The sequence below is a fragment of the Callospermophilus lateralis genome, chromosome 1 (assembly GCF_048772815.1).
Source record: "Callospermophilus lateralis isolate mCalLat2 chromosome 1, mCalLat2.hap1, whole genome shotgun sequence".
Lineage (NCBI taxonomy): Eukaryota > Metazoa > Chordata > Mammalia > Rodentia > Sciuridae > Callospermophilus > Callospermophilus lateralis.
Genome location: NC_135305.1, coordinates 140,559,053 through 140,580,674, shown reverse-complemented (window position 1 = coordinate 140,580,674; position 21,622 = coordinate 140,559,053). Strand labels below are relative to the sequence as shown.

Here is a 21,622-nt window from a genome sequence, read left to right as displayed (position 1 = left end):
TTAAAAAAAGTTTCAAAGACTATCTCCTCCTATCAGCCCGTGTCCCTTCTGGTGCTTCAGCTGCTCCAAACAGATTTGGATAACATGTGTCTGATGTCCTCTCTAGGCAGAACTCTTCCCCAGAGGGGCTGTGGGGTTGGTGGCCATCTCAGATGAACTTGTTCACTGTGAATGGAATTGAAAGAGTTCATTTGTTTGAGATTTGACCAGGAGTTAATTTGTTACTAATATTTTTGGTGAGAAAGGGGTACTTACCCAGCCCTTTTAATTTTACTGGGTCTCCCTAATTGCCTGGGGCTTTCCTAAATTGCTGAGGCTGGCCTTGAACTTGAGATCCCCACTGAGATTATAGGCATGCACTACCACACCCTGCTAGTTTTTTTTTTTCTTTTTTTTTTTTTTTTTTTTTTTTTTGCGATGGACTCTTCCTATGTTGTTCAGGCTGATCTCTAACTCCAGTAGTCAGTTTCAGCCTCCTAAAGAGCTGCAACTACAGGTGTGCACCACCACACCCAGCTTAGATAAGACTTTAATTAGTGCTACATTATATTTAATTACAGTAATGAATTACATCCTGAATGTGAAAAGCTAACTTTAGACCCTAGAATCATGCAATAATAATACCAGTCTTGCATCATTCTGTACACATAGAAACTACCTCCCTTCCTAGATGCTAAAAAGTAAAGAGGGTTCTCATGTATGGTTGTTTCTAATTAAATATTTATACTATCAGTTTCAAAGTTGTATAAGTCATAAAGAAGAGTAATCTAAAAGGGCTTTTTAAGTAGTTTGGGGGGGGTGTACCCCACCCCCGTTGGTTCTTTGTTTATTTAGAGACAAGGTCTTGCTAAGTTGCTCAGGGCCTCACTAAGTTGCTGAGGCTGGCTTTGAACTCTTGATCTTCCTGCCTCAGCCTTCCAATGCGCTGAGATTGTAGGCATGCGCAACTGTATCCAGCTTTTAAGCAGTTTTATATCCTACATTTCAGGGGGAAAGAGTCATTACCACATATTGAAAACATAGTTCTGTAGGTTTAATTATATTTAACAGCTCTCCTGCCCTGTCTGCCTCATTCTCATTTTTCCTGCTTTAAGACAGTCCTTTTCAAGTCTTGGTTGATTTGTCTCAACATAAACTCATTCGCGCGGCTACTTTCTGTTTCTTTTTTTAGGCATTATATTTTGAATTATCTCTCTGCCTCCTACACATATCTTGTATGTACTACCCATCTCCCTGATTGCAATTCTGAGTCAGTCACATTCAGCTTAGTTATGATTGGGTAAATTATTAATTCTGATCCATGTATTAGACTAAACTACAGAACTTTCCCCTAGAAGTAATAATCCTCTTGCATTTTATTTATTTATTTATTTATTTTAGAGAGAGAATTTTTAATATTTATTTTTTAGTTTTCGGCGGACACAACATCTTTGTTTGTATGTGGTGCTGAGGATCAAACCCAGGCCGCACGCATGCCAGGCGAGCGAGCTACCACTTGAGCCACATCTCCAGCCCCATCTTGCATTTTATTTGCTTAGTTTTCTATGTATCACAAATAGAACTCCAGTCAACACTCTAGTCTTACCTGAAGACCTTGATGCCTCCTCTATTTATATATTATTCTTGATCGCCCACTATCATCTTGTTTCAACTGGTATCATTAACTTGAGTCTCCTGTGACGACTCCTATGACCTTTTCCTCAGTTTATTCCCTTACTGGGTGGGGGGGGGGGTATAAAAGGGATATGTGGGAAGTAGTTTTTTTGAGAGACTACGTGTATGAAAATGTTCTTTCACATTTTTTATTCGATATGAAATTCTGAGTTGGGATTAGTTTAGTTTTAATATTTTTTATTTGTAGTTGGGCACAATACCTTTATTTTATTTATTTATTTTTATGTGGTGCTGAGGATCGAATCCAGGGCTTTGCATGTGCTAGACAAGCACTCTACCACTGAGCCACAATCCCAGCCCGAATTAGTTTAGTTTTGCTTCAGAGTTTTGAAGGCATGGCTACTTTGTCATCTAGTAGCTAGCCTTGCTGTTGAGGAGTCTAAAGCCATTCTGAGTCAAAAGCCATTCTGATCCTTTGTATATGACCTTTTTTCCCCCTACCTTCCGTTGTAGCATCCTGAAATTGCCCGGTGTTCATACCTTGATGATCATCTATTTTCTTGCTTTGTGACAGGCCCATGATGAACTCTTTCAAGATGTACTCTTGTCCTTTGTTTCTGGGAAATGTTCTTAAATTATTTGCTAATGATTTTCTTCCTTTTTTTTTGTCTGTTTTTTTTTTTTTCCTGAAATTTCTGTTATTCAGACTTACCTCTATTCTTATCTTTACTGCCTCTACCATGCACCCCCTTGCCCTTTTCTTATCTTTTGATCTTCTTTATGTAATATTAACTACAAGTTGATTCTAGAAAGGTCCCTTTGTCCATAAATCTGTTTCTGCTAGAGAATAAGGTACCAGCTTTTTGCCCAGTTGGGGGAAGAACAGTTAAGAACAAGTTTAAATAGGAACATTTAAGCATGTTCTCTCTAAAGAAAACATTTTCTTTGAAAACATTATTTTAAAATTTTTATTTTTTGTGGTGTTGGGAATCAAACCCAGTGCCTTGTGCCCTACCACTAGGCAAGTGCTCTACCACTGAGCTATACCCCCAGCCCTATGTTACTTTAAATGAAAAATACCTAGGTGAGATTAAAGAAGATATAGAATAAAGGATGAGAGCTGGATGCATGGTGCACACCTGTAATCCCTTGGCTACTTTAAAAGGCTGAGGTAGGAGGATCACAATTTTGAGGTGAGCCTGGACAACTTAGCAAGACTATCTTAAAATTAAACCAAAGCTGTCGTGGTGGCACACGCCTGTAATCCTAGCAACTCAAGACAGGAGGATCATGAGTTCAAAGTCAGCCTCAGCAACTTAGCATGGCCCTGTCTCAAAACATAAAAGGTCTGGGGATGTGGCTCAGTGGTTAAATGCCCCTGGGTTTAATTCCCAGGACCAAAAATAAATAAATAAACCAAAAAAGGACTGGGGATATAACGCAGTTGTAGAGGATTTGCCTGGCATGCATGTGCAAGGCCTTGGGTTTGATCCCTAGTACTGTAGGGAGTAGGGGGAGAATAAAAGATGATCTGATGGAAAGATAACTAGACCAAGATTTAACAAAGATTTTGATTCTAACTACCACTACTATCATTTCTCTCCAGACCTCTGGTTTCTTATAAGGGAAGGTTTAGAGTCACTTGATTCCCTGTTACTGACTATCCCAGCTTCTAAACTCCCCTGCTGGACATTCCATAATCTTTTTAAACAAGAGGAGAAAAAAAGCATACAGGATTTTCTTCTTTTCCCTGCTACTGGCCAAGAGGAAGGTAATTGCCTAGATTTATATGTGCCTGGAAAACAGGAGTAGAGTAGTCCCTCTAAGAATAGGGAAATTTATTTATAAGGGAACTTCTACAATTGCTCCAACTTAAAGCCCTGTAAGAGTTTCCAGACTATGGCATCAGGGGAAGAGGACTGAAGTGGACCCTACAGACTGCCTAGGTCGAGGAATCAGAGAGGCCTGAGCTGCTGGTGTTCATAGGTCAGAATACCAAAGAAGAAAGCTGTTTAGAGAACCCAGGAGAGCTGCAGAAGGTCCCTCTTGAATATCTAGCAGAGTACAGATTAGCACATGACTGAGGGAACAAACTGAGACTAGGGAAAGGATCATGAAAATGGATTAGATGAGTGCTTGGCATTTCTCAGGGCTGGGAATAGTGCTTGTTCATACCAGCCAGACAAAAACTCAATTCACATGATATTGGATAGAGTTTTGTTTACAAATGTACCCAGGATTTTGATTTAATCAAATACAGTAAGGCAACAGATGTGGAGACAACTACCTTCAAAGAAGAATTATTGCAGTTCCTAAGAGAAGAGAACATGCCATATGCAGAGCCATATGGGGAAGCACCAGGGTGAGTCAGGAGGCAGAAAGAGCAAATAGAGAACATGGCTCAGAGGCTTTATTGTGGTTTCAGCATGAAATGAGTTGGGTAGGCACATTTGAATAATTTCTTTAGGCTGTGAGTAACAAGGTGGTCTTTAATTGTTAATTTTCTGGCCCTGGGGTGATTTGGAGTAAGGCAAATACTGGCTTAGTGTGTGAGTTAGATAAGGATGTGCTTGTAGGTGTGGACTTTGATTTGATTGGTTTATATGTGAAAGGTATGCTAGCAGATTGTTTGCAATCTCTCAGAATTAACTAATTCTGGGAGGGGCAGTTTCTTTAGGATTAAGAAGGCCCCAAAATGTCAGAACATCATAAAATACATAAAGTAAAAAATATGATTAATACAAGAATCCAGGAAGATCTTGCTTCATAAATGAGGAACAATTAGCCATAGACTGGACACTGCCTTGAACCTGCCTAGCAAGTCATAAAAACAAGACTTGAAAGAGAAAACTTACTTTTCCAGAACAACAGGACTCAAAAAGATTTTATAGGAATATAAAAATATGCAACATCCAGGTAAAACAAATAATGTCTGGTATCATAAAGAGGAAAGTACAATCAATAATGATAATAATCAAAAGAAATGCAAAGCTGATACAGATGTTAGATTAGCAGAGAAGAACATTTAAAAAGCTATAACTATGACATATGTCCAAAAGTTAAGTAGAGGAGAAACCCAAATTAAGTTTCTGTAGCTGGATGGGATTAACAATAGATTTGACATTGCAGAAGAAAAGTTTAATGAACTTGTGGGCACGGCTAAAAGGAAAGAAAATCTGGAAAAAAAAAAAAAAAGTGAACTGTGGGACAATTTTAAATGGCCCAATATATGGGCAATTGAAGTCCCCAAAGTTATATAAGACAAAAATTATTTAAGGAAATAATGGCCAAAACCTTTACAAACTTGATAAAAACTATAAATCTATAGATCCAAGAAGCTAAATGAACTCCAAATACAACTCAAAACTAGTGGTGAAGAGAAAAAAATCTTAAGAAGTAGCCAGAGAAAAAATAAATGGCAGAATCTAAGAAATAAAGATAAGGAAGGTAGATTTCTAATTGGGAACAATACATGCCAGAAGATGGTAGAACAGCATTTTTATACTGAAAAAAAAACTGTTAATTTTGAAAATTTAGGAAAAACTTATCTTTCAAAAATGATGTTAAACCAGATGGACGGCACATGCCTGTAATCCCAGTGGCTCAGGAACCTGACACAAGAGGATCATAGGTTCAAGGCCAGCTTCAGCAACTTGATGAGTCTCTAAGCAATTTACTGAGACCCTGCCTCAAAATAAAAATAAAAAGGGCTGGGGATATGGCTTAGTAGTTAAGTACTACTACTTGGGTTCAATCCCTGGCACCAAAAAAAAAAAAAAAATCATGTTAAAGCCCTTTTCAGAAATACAAAGGCTTAAAAAAGTTATCTCCAAGAGACTTTCCATACAGAAAACACTAAAGGACATCCTTCAGGCAGAAGAGAATTTAAATCAGGTGGAAATCTTGATTTACACAAAAGAATGAAGATTACTATTAGAGTTTATAGCATATTTAAAAGTAAAATGTGTGATAATATTATAGAGACCAGGAGGGGAGCAAGGAGTGTACACTACTATAAGATTCAATATCACTTGAAGATAAACTATAGTAAGCTAAAGTATATAGGTTGGGCATGTGGAAGTGCATGCCTGTGAAACAGGAGGTCACAAGTTTGAGGTCAGTCTCAGCAATTTTAGCAAGACCCTGTGCAAAATGAAAAAGAGATTAGTTCAGTGGTAAAGTGCTCCTGGGTTATTTCCTCAGAACCAAAAGAAAAATAAATAAATAAAAGTACATAATATAAACTCTAAAATGACAAGAGTTAAGCCAATGGTCATATATCCATCAACTCATGAATGGTAAATAAAAGATGTAGGGCTGGGGATGTGGCTCAAGCGGTAGCGCGCTTGCCTGGCATGCGTGCGGCCGGGGTTCAATCCTCAGCACCACATACAAACAAAGATGTTGTGTCTGCCAAAAACTAAAAAATAAATAATAATAAAAAAGATGTAAAATACAACATAGATGACCTTTGAAAATATGTTTAGTGGAAGCAGCCAAACACAAAAGGTAAGATGTTATATGATTCCATTTACTTAAAGTATTCAGAATAGACAAATTATAATAAAGATAGCAGATAAATGGTTGCCAGAGAATGAAGGGAAGGGAAAATAGGGTTTGCCTGCATGATGAATATAGGGTTTCTCTTTGAGGTAATGAAAATATTTAGTAATAGTTCAGTGATAAGGGTTGCACACATTGTGAATACATAAAAACCACTGAACTGTACATTTCAAAATGGTTAAAATGGTGAATTATATGTGAATTTTATTTCAATAGAAAATTATTAAGCTAACAAAGGACAAATGGATTCATAAATATGCCAAGATAAGGCAGAAGAGGAGGAAAGGGGAACAGGAAAATAGTAAACAAATAGCAAGATGACAGACCAAGACTATTTAATAATCATATTAAATATAAATGGTTTATATACTTCAATTAAAAGGCATGAGTGTTCAGATTGGAATTTTTTTTAGATTTTTAAAAATTTGTTGATAGACCTTTGTTTGATTGATTGATTGATTGATTGATATGTGGTGCTGAGAGTTGAACCCAGTGCCTCACACATGCCAGGCAAGTATGCTACCTCTGAGCCACAACCCCAGCCCTCAGATTGGAATTTTAAAAAATAAAACACACACGCACACAAAAGGAGGAGACAATTACATGCTTCCTATAAGAAACGCATTTGTAAAAAAAATATATTTAGAGCCTCACCGTTATACATAGTAGTTGTGTTCATTCCAACAAACTTACACATGCTTAGAATTCTTTTTTTTTTTTTTTGTAGTTGTATATAGACAGAATGCCTTTATTTTATTTTTATGTGGTGCTGAGGATTGAACTCGGTGCCTCAGGCATGCTAAACAAGCGCTCTGCCACTGAGCTACAGCCCTAGCCCCACATGTTTAGAATTCTATTTCAGTTCATGATCCCCCTTTCCTCATCCCAAGAAACACACTCTAAATAAAAAGACATAAATGTTGTAAGTAAATGGATGGAAAAATGATAATATACTATGCTAACAAAGGACAAAAAAGAAGCTGCAGTAGCTACATTAATATCAGGCAACTAGATTTCAGGACAAGGAATATTGCCAGGGATAATGAAGATCATGATAATGACAGAGTAATCAGGAAATGACAAAAATCTTAAATATTTTAAGCATTTAATAATACATCTTCAAACTATGTGAAGCAAAGATTGACAGAATTGCAGTAAGCAACAGGGAACTCCACAGTTAGTCTGATTTCAGCATACCTCTTTCAATAATTTGTAGAGAGTGTAAGCAGAAAACTAACAAGAATATAGTATATTTGAACAACACTATCAGTCAACCTGACTTTCTTACTGAACCATCAACATTAGAAAAATACATATTCTCAAATGCACATAAAACATTTTTTAAAGAGAGAGAGAGAGAGAGAGAGAGAGAGAGAGAGAGAATTTTTAATATTTATTTTATTTTAGTTATTGGCGGACACAACATCTTTGTATGTGGTGCTGAGGATCGAACCCGGGCCGCACGCATGCCAGGCGAGCGCGCTACCGCTTGAGCCACATCCCCAGCCCCATCAAATGCACATAAAACATTTAATCATATTCTGAGCCATAAATTGGTCAAGTCATACTTTTTAGTCTCAGTCCATAGTGAAATTAAGTCATAAACAGAAAGATCCTTGGAAAATCTCTAAATATTTGGAAACAAAAAATAATTTTTAAGTAGCCCATGGATCAAAGGAAAAAAAACTAGAAAGTATTTTAAATTAAGTGAAAGTGGAAACAATATATAAAGGTTTATGAGATACCACTAAAGCAGTATGCAGGAAGGTAATTTACAGCACTAAACGACTATATTAGGAAAAAATGTCTCAGATTGATTACCTCAGCTGTATGAATATCAGAAAAGTAGACGTCATTTAAGAATCTAGAAAAAGGGGCTGGGATTGTGGCTCAGCAATAGAGCACTCGCCTAGCACATGCGAGACCCTGGATTCGATCCTCAGCACCACATTAAAAATAAATAAATAAAATAAAAGATATTGTATCCAACTATAACTAAAAAATAAATATTAAAAATTTTTTTAAAAAGAATCTAGAAAAAGAAGTCAATGGAATGTAAAGAATCCAAAGAACAGAAATAAGTATTTAAAGTACCCAATGAAATAGAAAACAAACTGATAGAGAAAAATCAGTAAAACCAAAAGATAAGATCAAAATAATTGATTAACTTCTAGCCAGACAGATACAAAAGAAAGGGGGTAGAGGGGCGGAAATGAAGGGAAAGACATAATTACTAGTCTCTGGAATGAGAGATGATATCATTACAGATTTTACAGATCTTGAAAGAATAAGAATATAGTAATAGAATATTGTGAACAACTTTATACCAAAAAATTCAACAACTGTGATGAACTGGACAAATTTCCTTGAAAGACCTAAAATAGGAAAGCTCATTCAAGGAGAAATAGATTACCTGAAGTCATGTATTTATTAAATAAATAGGAATTGTAGTTTAAAACCTCCACAAAGAAAACTCAGGCCCATATAGCTTCACTGGGTAAGTTGTTCCAAATATTACGGAAGAAATAATATCAGTTCTACACAAACTCTTCAAAAAAGAAAAAAATGGAAATGAAAGAAGTGTTTCTAGACTTGCTCTATGAAACCAGCATTAATTATACCAAACCTGGCAAAGATATTAAAAGAAAAACAGATAAATATCTCATAAACATATACATAAAAATCTAAATGGAAGTAGAGCAAATAGAAGGAAGGGAAAGAGGGATGTGAATATTAAAAAGTGACCAAGTGGGTTCTGCCCTTGGAATTATTTACTGTATATTCAACAACCAATAAATGTAACACCATGTTAAACTAAAAAAGAACCATATGGGGGCTGGGGATGTGGCTCAAGGGGGCTGGGGATGTGGCTCAAGCGGTAGCACGATCACCTTGCATGCGTGTGGCCCGGGTTTGAACCTCAGCACCACATACAAAGATGTTGTGTCCGCCGAAAAACTAAATAATAAATATTAAAAAAAAAGAGTAATTATAAAAAAAAGAACCATATGATCAAATGCATATGATATATGCAGAAAAAAATATTTGACAAATTCTAATATCAATTCCTGATTTTCAAAAATGAATAAAACACCTAGACATGATGGTACATGCCTGTAGTCCCTGCTACTTACTTGAAGGCCAAGGTGGAATAATCACATGGACTCATGAGTTCAAGATCAGCCGTGGCAGCATAGCAAGACCCCATCTCAAAACGACAAAGACAAAACAAATTAGGAATAAATGAGAAAATCCTCAACCTGATAAAAGGCATCTATGGAAAATCTACAGCTAATAGCATATTTAATGATGAAAGACTGAATGCTTTCCCCCCCAAAATATCAGAACAGGAAAGGGCTGTCTACCCTCAGTATTTACATTTGACATTGTGTTAGAGACTAGTAAGTGCAACTGGGCAAGGAAAAGAAACGATATCCAAATTGGAAATGAAAAGCAATTATCTGCAGTGGCACACTTGAGTAAACCCAGTGGCTTGGGAGGCTGAAACAGGAGAATCATGAGTTCAAAGCCAGCCTCGGCAACAGTGGAGCACTAAGCAACTCAGTGAGACCTGTCTCTAAATAAAATACAAAATAGGGCTGGGGATGTGGTTCAGTGGTTGAGTGCCCCTGAGTTCAATCCCTGGTACCCCACCCCCAGAAAAAAGGAAATATCTGTCTCTTTCTCTATGACATAATCATCTAAGCTGAAAATCTGATGAGATCGACAAAAAAGTTAGAACATTTAATAAGTTGACTTAGTAAGACTGAAGGATACAATCTAATATACAAAATACACAAATATAAAAATATCAATTGTGATGGTTGTACCTATCTATGAAAATACTAAAAACCACTGTATACTTCAAATGGGTAAACTACTTGTGAATTAGAACTCAATAAGACTATTAAAAATGAGTTGTATTTATATATGCTAGCAACAAACAATTTAAAATTCAAATAAAAATACCATTTACAATAGCACCAAATATATGAAAACTTGGAGACAAATCTGATAAAAAATTGAAGAGGTCTGTGCACTGAAAATGACAACATTCTGCTGAGAAAAGTAAATTTTAAGTAAATGGAGATGTATACCTTCTTCGTGTGCCACAAGACAGCGTTGTTAAAATGTCAATTCTCTCCAAACTGACATATAATTATGATGAAATCACAATCAAAATCTCCCTACACTTTTTTGTTAGAAATTAACAAAATGAATCTAAAATTTATATGGTAATGCAAAGCATCTGTGGTAACAAAACAACTCATGAGAAGAATTATAAAGTTAGATGATACTTCATGATTTCAAGAGTTCTAAAGCTAGTTGTGTGGTGACACGTGCCTGAAATCCCAGTGATTTGGGAAGCAGAGGCAGGAAGATCACTAGTTCAAGGCCAACCTGGGCAATTTAGCAAGACCCTATCTCAAAATAATACTGAATGGAGCTCAGTAGTAGAGGGCCTCTGGGTTCAATTCCCAGTAAAAGCTATAGTAATCAAAACAACATGATAGAAAAATAGATCAAAGGAACAATAAAGTCTGAAAGCAAACTTTTCAAAAGCACAGAGCTAATGCATTGAAGAATGAAAGCGTTTTCAACAAATGTGCTAGAGCAGGGCCTGGGGTTGTGGCTCAGAGGCAGAGCATTCGCCTACCATGCTCACACGAGGCACCGGGTTCGATCCTCAGCACTATATAAAAATAGACATTGTGTCCACCTATAACTAAAAAGTAAATATTTTAAAAAATATTTTTGTGCTAGAGCAAATACACATCCATGTGCAATAAACAAACCAAAACTTGAATCTATGCCTCATACTATATAAAAAACAACTCAGAATGGATCATAGATCTTAACATAAAACCTAAAACTGTAAAACTTGTAGAAGAAATAGGAAAAAGTCTTTGGGATCTTAGGTTAGGCAAAGAATTAGACATGACACGAAAAGTACCATCTATAGAATACCAAACTGATACACTGAACTTTACCAAAATTAAAATCTGTTTTGTTCTTTGCTGAGCCTGGTGGCACATGCTTGGAATCCCAGCTACTCGGGAAGCTGAGGCAGGAGGACTGCAAGTTTATGCCCAATTTAGACCCTGTCTCAAAATTTAAAAAGGGCTAGAGATAGAGCTCAGTGGTGGAGAACTTGCTTAGCATGTGCATGAGTCCCTGGGTTTGATCCTCAACACTGAAGAAAAAAAAAAAATACTACATTTCCTATCTCTACTCTTCTTCCTGTGTCCACTGGCCTCTTTGGAAGGCACTCAGTTTAGATGACTCCTGAGGTGACCATCCTTGGCAATGGCCTCTAAGCTATCTGCAGGAGAAGCAGCCTTGTCAGGGATTAACAGACTAAAACCAGGTTACCTGGACTCATGTGTTGGCTCCTCCAGTTGCTAGTTCTGTGAACTTGCACAAGTCATTTAACTTATTCTTGCCTCAGCAAACTCACCCGCCTCCCACCACCGCCAAAACTAAATAAAACAGAAATGGTAATTGAAAGGAAAGTGACCACAACACTCAGAGTGACCAAGAGATTTTTATCGCAGCAGTGCAACAGAGGAGAAAAGAGAGAAAGAGAAGGAGAGAGAGAAAGAGAGAGAGAGAGACCGAGCTCACGCAAGAGAGACAGAGAGCAAGAGAGAGAGGGGCCCTGGCAGGAGGGAGTTTTTATAGCCCAAATCTAATGAGGTCTCTGGGTCTGCAAGCTCCCTTGTTGGCACAAGGGCGGGTTAAGTGTTCAGCCTTGAGCAGGGGGTTGAGTGTTCAGCCTTGAGCCAGGGCTTGGGCGTTTGGGCTTGAAGCAAACAGGTGATAAAGAACCAGACAGAGGGTTTGAGTGGTTAGGTCATCTTCCAGCTAACTTTGTTTGGCATGCCCTGCAGGCGACTTATTCACCCTGTCCTGCACCTAACAGTAATAGCACTTACTTCCTTAAAGTGCAAGAAAAACTATAGGAGTGTAAAGCAATCAGAACTATTAACAGGCTCAGAAAAAGGCTATGAAGATGCTTGTTAAATAAGTAAGCGGGGAGCTGGAGATGTATCTCAGTGGAGAGCACTTGCCTGGCATGCATATAAGGGCCTGGGTTCAATTCCCAGCACCAATAAATAAATAGTTTCAATTCTGCTTAGTGCCAAAGGTTTGGGCTCCTGCCATTGTCATCCAGAGAGCCTGGGAGGAAGCCCTGACAATGTTGCAGCATACCTTCCCACACCCCCAACTTGGTAGATGCTTTCCATACCTCATGTCACCCTGACTCCAGGAGACAAGGAAAGATTTTTATACCTAGTTCCCACAATGAGGGAAGAGACTCTGAAAGTACCATACTGCTAGGGAGTGATGGGAATGGGACAAAGCCTAGGCCTGTTTGCCTCCAAAACGGCCTGAGTAAGGCACACTGTCTTCCTCAGTCTGGAGCTCAGGCTTCAGCTGTCCTGGCCAGCGCTTTGTGCTTCATCAAGCTGTGTGAGGCACACTGTGGTTTAACTGTGTCCTCCAAAGTTCACTCAATTCCCAATGTAGCAGTGTTTAGTGGTGAGAATTTTAAAAGACAATTAGGTCATAAGCACCTTCATAAATGAATTAATGTCATTATTGCCACAGTGGGTTGTTATAAAGGTGACTTTGGACCCCTTTGTGCTCGCAAGTGCTCTCTTGCCATATGATACCTTCTGTTGTGTTATGACACAGCAGGAAAGCCCTCACCAGATGCAGCTCTTCGATCTTCAACTTTTCAGCCTCCAGAACCATGAATCAAATAAACTATTGTTTATAAATTATCCAGGCTGTGGTATTCAGTTATCAGAACAAAATGGACTAAAACAAGGCACAAGCCCTTGCTTCCCAGATCTCTGTGTCCCTGCCTGTGGAGTGTCCTTGCTGGTGGTCATAAGGAGCCTGTGAAGGACTGTGAACACTTTCACAGGGGAGGCCACCCTTGTCCATGTCCCCAGAGCTGTCTCAGAATCTGGCTCAGCTTCTGCATTGAGTTTCTCCAACCAAAAGGCGAAGAGATTGAGACCATCTGCTGCCACCCAGATTCTCCAGGAGCTTGTTGAGGACATCTGGCTCTGGTCCTCTCGCACCTTGGCAGGAATCTCTCTGAGCAGTGACATCCAAAGGTTCGTGGGCTGGCTTTGGACCAGTAGTGGGCAGGGAGTGAGGACGACAGGAGGAATGTAGAAAGCTTGGCCTTTCCCCAACAAAGAATTTTCAGAGAGCTCAGATGCATGTGCATGTGATGGGTTCCTCAGCCTGCTGGGCCTAAGACTGGCCTTCCCTTCCTTCTTTCCACTGGTCTACCTTCTTCTCCACTTTGCCTGGTTCTAGGGAGCCTGAACACCCTTCTCCTGAGTGGATGCACAGAGAAACACTTCCGTGGCTCTGAGACCTGGGCAGGCCCATGTCTAAAACAAGAAGGGCATCGGGACCTTGGGATGGAGGGTTGAGAGCTGGGAAAGGCGAGGGGCAGTAAGCCCTATTTAACAGAGGGGAGAAAGTCGAAACCAGAGGCCCAGAGAGGGGAAGGGCCTGGCCAGCAGCTACAAAAAAAAATAAACAAAATAATGAGGAATAAATTTAATTAAGCAAACGAAAGGCCTATACACTGAAAGCTATTAAAATTAGTAACAGAGTGAGGCTGGACCTTGTGCCCTTTCCACGGCCTTCCAATAAAGGAGTTCCTTGAAAGTATTGAGACCAGTGGGGCTTTAGGGGAAATTTCATTCCTTGCTGCCTCTCTCCCAGCCCTGGGACCTGACATGACCCTGTCCTCCCCACCAGTATGGCCTAGAGGCAGTTATGCATCCAGATGGCTTGGGGATGTGCTGGAATCCATGTGCCACTGGGGATGGATATGCCATTCACAGTCCCCTGGGGATGGGGGTCAGAGATGTGAGGGGAAGGTCAGAGATGGTAGACAAAAATGACAGGTCCAAGGGGTTCCCTCCCTTATCATTTTTCCTGGGGCTTCTCTTTGTCCCAGGATCTCTCCTCATGCAGCAGGATCACACTGTGCATAGACCTTATGTCCTGGCTCAGGTCAGGGGCCTTACACCATGGACTTCTCCACTTGGGTCCTCAGTTTCCCCTGGACATCTCACCTGACTTTCCTGTCTGCTGACCTGAATTCCCACAATGATGGTGACCATGGCATTAGGCTCCTGGTTGGGAGCCTGCCCCCATGGTTCTTGAGGAAGAAGAGAAATAGTCTCTTTATAGGGGCAGCCTTAGGATTGCTTTGTCCCCAAATCCCTTGCTAGTGGCTGTGTTCACCTCCACCCACTGTATACACTCTGTGGGATGCCCCCGAAGCCTGGAGGGAATACACAACTCTTTATCTCTGGCCAGATATGTCTCCTAATTCTGGTGAGTTGACCACTCAACAAACACAGGAGGCCTGAGGGTGGGGGAGATGAGCATGAAGCCCTCCCTTCTTAAGTCTGCTGTGGCCCCTGCCTCTGGTCAGTGCATCCTTATCCCCAGTTCAAGAGTCCCTGATGGTGGTCTGGACTCAGGAATGAACTTGATGTGAGGCTCCATTCAGAACTCTGCCCCTCCTGGGTTCCAACCTGCTTCTCTGATCCCTTATTTACATAGTCCAAACCCTACCCAGATGTGAGGGTCTCCTCTAACTCCCCATCCCACACCGTTGGAATCATGACCTGCTCACACCTTGGTCTCCATGGGGCCCAGCCAGGTAGATAGGAGTTACCCCAGCAGCACAGCAGCAGGGCTGGTGCCCAGTGACCCTGAGGTCCATGATGCAGAAAAGCAGAGGAGAGGAAGAGCATCACCTTTTATTGTGGAGTCTGGGTAGTGGGTGCCAGGGCCCCTCATACTGACAGAATCTTGAGACTCCAGCCTGGGATAACCATCTGGTGTCTTATAAGAATATTCTCCATCTATCCCATTAATCCCATGTTGAGCATTTTCACTGTCTCTCTGGGAATTTATGGGACCTCCTAGGCTTCCACCACTTGCTATCCCATGTGCTTGAAAGCATCCTCAGCCTGGTGGATGGTGAATCACCTAGTACAGCAGCTCTGGGGTTCAGACCCTGGTTCAGCAGCTGCAGAGCCCCAGGTAGAGGTAGTGGCAATGGTCCCAGCCATACTGTCCCCAGGATCAAGGTCCATGCCCTCATAAATTGTGGGCAGTGAGGTGCGCTGGCTCAGCCGTCGGCGCAGGCCAACTAACAGGGGCTGGGGCATGGAAGCCACATCCACGTTGTTGCCCAGGTCCACCCAGGCCAATGCAGGGAATTTGGTGGTATCCTTGATGGCTTCAGTGAGTTCCCGGGCAGCAGCCCGTGTCAGCCGGTTGCCATTAAGCAGGAGCTGGGTGAGGCAGGGCAGTGTCCACAGGCTGGGCAGCAGCAGGTGAAGAAGCTCATCACTCAGCTCCGTGAAGCTCAGGTCCAGCACTGACAACCCAGCCCCGTGGCTGCCCAGGTAGCGTGTTATGTGCTGCACATCTCGCACTGAGAGCGGGATGCCTGATAGGTCCACCGTCTCCCCTGCCAGCAGAGTCTTCTGGAGGCCACTCTTGAGGCTATGGAAGAGTTGTAGGTGAGATAGACTTAGTATGAGCCCTGGCCCAGGGCCAGGCAGAACAAAGTGTGAAAGATTTGCTGTGAGGATTAAATACAAAGGCAATAAAGCTCCATGTGTGAACTATTATTAGAAACCCTTTTCACATGTCCAGCATCACCACACCTGTTATATCTCTTATCTCATTTATTTTTACAATCCCCAAGGGGCTAAGAATGATGACCCACTTTTTTCAAAGGGTTAAGTAACTTTCCCATGGCCATGGGGATCAGGTCTCCAAATTAAGACACTCTGATTCCTGAACTCAAATTTTTTTTTTTTTTCTGGGCTCCCTCTGAATTGGGTCCTTTGGGATAGCAAAAACTTTCTTACAAGGCTGAAAAACAAATACTACACATGTGCCAGGGTCAGCTCCTAGCTATGGTTTTGGGTCTCTAGGACTAAGTGCTTGCAGCCAGTTCCAGGCTGAGTCTGTATCACAAGGCTGTGATGGAGTGACCAAGGCGGGGACCCCACAGCAGAGTAGAGGCCTCAGCTTTGGGCACCCCAGCATTGGTAAAGAATTCCCAAGAGTTACAGAGTAATGAGAGAGGGTATAGCCTAGGACAAGCTGCTTTGCCTCTCCCAGCCCCAGTTTCCTTCCCTGTTAAATGGGAATTGTGACACAGAATCTGCCTACCTGTTGTGAAGATTTACCTAATGCCTGATGAGATCACCTTGGGTGGAGGGGAACCTAAAGAGCCCCAGGACCTGTACCAGGCCAGGGATTAAGGGATAAGTGAATGGCAGGAGGTGGTCGTCCTGGGGGGCATGGGAGGCATATCCATGGAAAGTGAATCTTCAATTGTTTTTTTTTTTTTTTTTTGCCACGTGCCAGATTGACTTTTGGAGTTGAGGCCTTAATACCTGTAATAAGGTATTTAATGGGATTTGCAGGCGCCAGGCTATCAGTGATAGAAGACTAGGTGTCAACCTGGGAAGGGACCCTGAAAGGACAAGAGGAGGGGCTGTGGCTGAGCTCCCCTTACCAGTTCTGTGTCTTCTTCCGGGGCACGCTGGGCCCTCTCTGCCTCTTGGAGTGAGGGGTGAGGTGGTAAATGAGCTGCCGGCATATCTTGTCCGAGGACTTCCAGAGCTCATAATCCTGTTGGGGGACAGCATCATCAGGGTGAGACTGAGCCCCTCCCACCCCCACCCTGACTTTGACCTGGCACAGAGCCAGGGGAGGCTGCCCGCTGGGAGCTGGACAGGCTGGTCCTAGGCCCGCAGTGCCCGGCGGGAGGAAGCCCAGACAATGGGCCCTTGTTCCCTGTCCTCAGGCCCAGGGCCAGCAGTTCGGGCTATCAGCCGGCAGCCTGACTACCCTCAGCACCCCCAGGGGACTTGCCACAGGGGGAGGCCAGGCCAGGCCCCTCAAGAGAGCCCTGTTCCACTGACGCCAATCCCAGGGGATGGGAACAAGCCAGGTCAGCATGTTCTTCTTCCTCTCATTATCCAAGCTACACTGCGCCCGTGGGGCCTGGGTCTGGGCTAACAGGGCTGGGGGTTTAATGTTTTACAGCACCACATCCTGGCTCTCTCTTAGTCCTAACTGGGCCCCCGCAAAGGCCTAGCTCAGGGCAGAATACACGGTGTGCTTTCCACAAAGCTGGTACTGAGCCTGCTCCACTACCTACCCGGAACGTTCTTTTATGCAATCCCTCTGTTAACAGCCTCAGGAGCATATGGCAGACTCAGTGACAGCAAGCCCTGGTAGTTACTGTGATGGCTATGGGCTAGCCAACTGCATACACATTTGGGAGTTCAGGATGGCAGAGCCTATAGTGGACACATTTGTTTCATATGGCAGATTCACTGTGACCAGGGCTCAGGGGCTGGTAGCTGGCTGCAGCCATACAGTTTGGGGCTGTGTCCATGATCATGGCAGACCATCTGCAAGTTGTTGTCAGATTAGGGCCCAGAGTGTGAAGGTTGCAGGTGGTTGAATCCAAGTTAGAATGAAAAGGGACTTGCTGCTATGGGAGGGACACTGAACATTTATCCCCAAGAGTGTCCAAGTAGGATGGATACCAATGAATAGGCTCCAGCCGAGGGTGGCCTCTTCTGGCCCAGGAATTAAAGGCTGGGAATCCAGTTCTCTTAATGAGTTTGTCAGAACATTTTGTGTTCTGCAGGGTCTCCATTTAACTTCTGTTCAGCTAGGGTTCCCAGGCCTGAATCACAGGTGCTGTCACTTGGGAAAAAGGTCTACCAAAAGCATGATCTTCAGGTTGGGTAAAGCACATTTGCCCCTGGAGCTGGCATCAGTTCTGAGAGACAGAGAGAGTGACCTACCTAAGGCCACAGAGCAAGCCACATGAGGACCCAGGCTCCTAGCCTCTGTCAGCCACACTGCCAGTCCATGGCCCATGCATGCTGACCTCACCTTCTTGGGGCACTGTAGGTCCCGGGCCAGGTTCACAAGCAGGTCATGGGAGATGGGATCCACCAGGTTGAGGAAAGCCACATTCCTATAGAGGATGTCTGTGAGAAGGGTCCCCTCAAGGCCCAGGTCCTGAGGGTGGTGAAGAGGTAGTTGAATGAGCCAGGAACCAGGGCCTCCTTTCTCCAGGTCAGACAGCCAGATGCCCCTCATGTTAATTTCCATGTCTCCCCACCTCCAGGGAGCAAAAGCCAACTGTCTGGTGACAGGTGGACCCTTTAGATGAGGAGAGGGGTGGCACATGGGGTACCCCAGGGAGGTAATGAACAGATTACTCAGACCAGTTGCTACAGGCAAAGTGTCTTGCTGTGACACCTTGCCTTCTCTGGGGTTAGGGCCTGTCAGGGGGATTCTATTCCTCTGATGACCTGTGAATGGAAATGTCCCCCATCATTTCCTTCTGGCCCTTTGCCTTTCCTTCTGTCTCTGAGATCTCCCAAGCTGCAGCTACCTGTTGAGGTTGGCCTTTTTCCCTTCTCAGTTGTGACAGGCATCTCAGACTTGATGTGTACATTGGCCTCACATCCTGTGCCTTAGCTTAGTATGAAGGGTAACCATGCCCACCTTTCCAGGAATCACTCATCACTCTTTCCTTGCCCTCTCTTCTCCAGCTCACCTAGTGGGTCCGCTTCTTCTTCCCCACTGCTCCCATCAGGTTCAGGTCTACCTCTCAGAAATCTCCTCCCAGGGTTCTCAATCTTCTACATCCCTCCAGCTGGCAGGGCCAATCTATGAAGCACACATCTGAGCTTGATCCATAAGCCCTTGGAGATGACCAAACCTTTTAGAAGTCACATGACATCAGACTTACAGTTTGCCGAGTCTCAAAACTCTCAGTGCCTGGCCGTCACACCTTCTCTGGCCTACCAGCTTCCTCTTCTATCTTTTGATCACATCCCATGGTCAGGGCCCTCGCCTGGTCTTCCTGCCTTCATTTCTTGGTCTTTTCCTGTCTATTCCCATAGACCTGAAATGGGGCTGAACACCCATTCCAGAGGGTCCGTTTACAGGATGCTGATGGGGCAGGCACAGCTAGGAAGGACCTTCAGTCTCTGCATGGGCCCTCCCCAAGCCAGAGAGTAACATGCCCTGTGCATTAAGTCCCTAGCCCAGGAAGAAAGGCTAGGCAGGAGCCCCCATGTGCGGTAGTACCATGGGGGGAACAGTTCCTGCAGATTTGGGGGCAGGATAGACCCCTTAGTTGGCCTCAAATTCCAACCTCTGGGAGATAAGGGGGTGACCTAGCTGATCTCTGAGAACCAATCCTTCCCTCCTTGATGTTTTTAAGGGAAAATGCCCAGCTGATGCCTAAAGACCATCCCCGACAGTGATCTCTGCCTCTAGCCAGTCTGGCTGACTAGGTGCTGCTCTGCTTTTTGTATTTTTAACATGGTTCAACCTCAGATGCCAGCTAGGGAGGATTTTGATGGAGGAAAGGGTGACTGTTAAGTCTGGGCAGACCTAGACAGGGCCCCAGACCGCAGTCTGCCTTCTGCTGGTCCGGACAGCTCTTCTTAAAGGGCCAGTTCCACTATTCCAGACTGCTGAGCCTGGAGAAAGGAAACTTTGGTGGGAGGAGGAACAGGCCTAATAGCCTGGGCTCTGGCTCTGGCTCCCCTTCTCCTTTGGGTCACTATTTATTTCCATGCATCCCTTTCCCCTTCTTTACTTATCTACCTTCTGTCAGCCAAACACCTTCATGACTGATTTCAGCTCATTTATTGGGCAGGTGATGGTGATAGCTGCTATAGGGGGTGGAAACAAGGTAGACTGGGAAGTAGTAGGTAGCATGCCCAGGGCTGATGCTGGGACCAGCATCCATGTCTCCTAGGACAACATTAGGGCTCCAAATCTTGGGCTAGGAGAACCAGCGCTCCCACCCCCCACCCCCACCTACCGGGATATGTTACTGTTGTGTACAGATGTCAGATGTGTGTACTCAGTGGCCTGTTAGATGGACGGGTGATGCATGCCTTGTGGCTTTGTCTGCACTGCCATGGTGTCTCCTGGTGCACCCGCAGACCAGCTGGGCTGTACCTCCCAGGTCCTGCCTCCCAGGTCCAGTTCTCACCCTCATCCTGCTCTCTTCCCACTGTCCTTCAATAGAAGACCCCGCATCCAGCCCTTCTCCTTTCTTGCCAAGGCCTGAATGTGGGCTCTTAGCTCCAGGCTGGGGGCACTCTTCAACATACATACAACAGACTTCAAAACCCAGAGCCCCAGGCACACTGGCCCCCGCCGCTGCATGGCCTCACCCAGCCCTCACTCTAGCCCGCGCACTCTGGCCCAGAGAAGAACCTCAGCCTCAGCACTCCATCACACTCTCGAAACCATCCCACAGCCCACAGCCCGCAGCCCCGGCCCCTCCCCGGACCCAGACCCGCCCTTGCCACCAGCCCCGGGTTGGCCGGCTCCTTCTCTCGCCTGGCGCAGGAGGCGCAGCAGCTGCCGGGCGCGCTCCGGACGCCGCTCGCGGAGTGTGGACTGGATCTCGCGGAGCCAGCGCACCCTGCGCTCGTAGGGCGCGGGCCCGCTGCCCGCCGCCGCCTCGGCCTCGGAGCCCGCCTCGGGCCCTGCCCGCCGGCCTAGCCGCGCCCCCATGGCCGCCGCGCGGCGGGCGCCTGGCTAGCCGGAGGCCGGGCAGTCTGCGTCCCGCCCTCGCCCCGCCCTCGTCCCGCCCCGGCCGGGCTGGGATGCGCTGGGTGGGGAGCTCCGGTCCAAGGCTGCGTGCCCGGGCCCTGGCCTCCCGGCCTGGGGACGAGGGGTGGGACTCCTGCATTTGGCAGAGATCTAGCAGGAGGGCTCCGCCGGCGTCGGACCTGGCGCTTGGAGCTCTCCCCAAGGGCCGCCAGGGAAGACGCTAAGCCTAGCCAGGACGAGGTGGCGTTTGGCATCTCTCAACCCTCTGACTAGGGGAATAAAAGCGTTGACCGCGCAAAGAACGCTCCAAGCGGGGTGGGGGTGCCTTCTGCCGGCATTAGACAATGTCAGCACCTGCTTTCAGGAATCTCTTCTGCAGCATGGCAGTTGTATCTGACCTTCCACTCTGCATCCATACAAAATTTAATGCCAGTCCCTGCATGCTGGCGGTGGTGGGCACGCCTGGGCATACTGGGAGGAGCCCGCCCCCTCTGACCCCCTGCCTGGGAGAGGAATGGGCTGAGGTGTGCTGGTTAACTGGTAAGCTCAATTAACTGGTAAGCTCAATTATGGGCAGGTTGGCAGCAGGCCGGCTGCATCTGCCCCTGGCTTCAGCATTCCTATTAGACAAGGGGGGAGGGGCAGGGCTCAAGTGTGAGGAGGGGCCACTGGCTCCTCCTAGGATTAGGTTTGAGCTACAGGGGGATTCCCACCTCCAAGGTCTCCCTCAGTAGTCCCTATTGGAGGCCTAGTGCCCCACCAC

General features: G+C 44.5%; 1 protein-coding gene across 2 annotated transcripts; it reads right to left on the bottom strand.

Annotated features, from left to right (window-relative positions):
* Positions 1–14,987: 14,987 nt before the first annotated feature.
* Lrrc75b (leucine rich repeat containing 75B) lies at positions 14,988–20,820 on the bottom strand. Of its 2 annotated transcripts, none has more exons than XM_076867532.1 (4): positions 20,644–20,820; positions 18,163–18,291; positions 16,766–16,881; positions 14,988–15,738 (listed from the first exon to the last, which is right to left on the bottom strand). In XM_076867532.1, the coding sequence occupies exons 1-4, from the start codon at positions 20,818–20,820 to the stop codon at positions 15,213–15,215; spliced, it is 948 nt and encodes a 315-aa protein (XP_076723647.1). In that variant the 3' UTR covers positions 14,988–15,212. The 2 variants fall into 2 exon arrangements, with proteins under 2 accessions (XP_076723647.1, XP_076723638.1); XM_076867523.1 differs by lacking the exon at positions 20,644–20,820 and adding an exon at positions 20,117–20,529 and having other exon boundaries at positions 18,163–18,948.
* Positions 20,821–21,622: the final 802 nt, after the last annotated feature.

Coding starts and splice junctions, on each gene's coding strand:
- Lrrc75b (XM_076867532.1), bottom strand. CDS start 20,820: ATGGGGGCGCGGCTAGGCCGGCGGGCAGGGCCCGAGGCGGGCTCCGAG. Junction 16,882..18,162: donor ACCTACAGTGCCCCAAGAAG/GTGAGGTCAGCA, acceptor GTCCCCCAACAG/GATTATGAGCTCTGGAAGTC. Junction 15,739..16,765: donor CGGAAGAAGACACAGAACTG/GTAAGGGGAGCT, acceptor ACTCTTCCATAG/CCTCAAGAGTGGCCTCCAGA.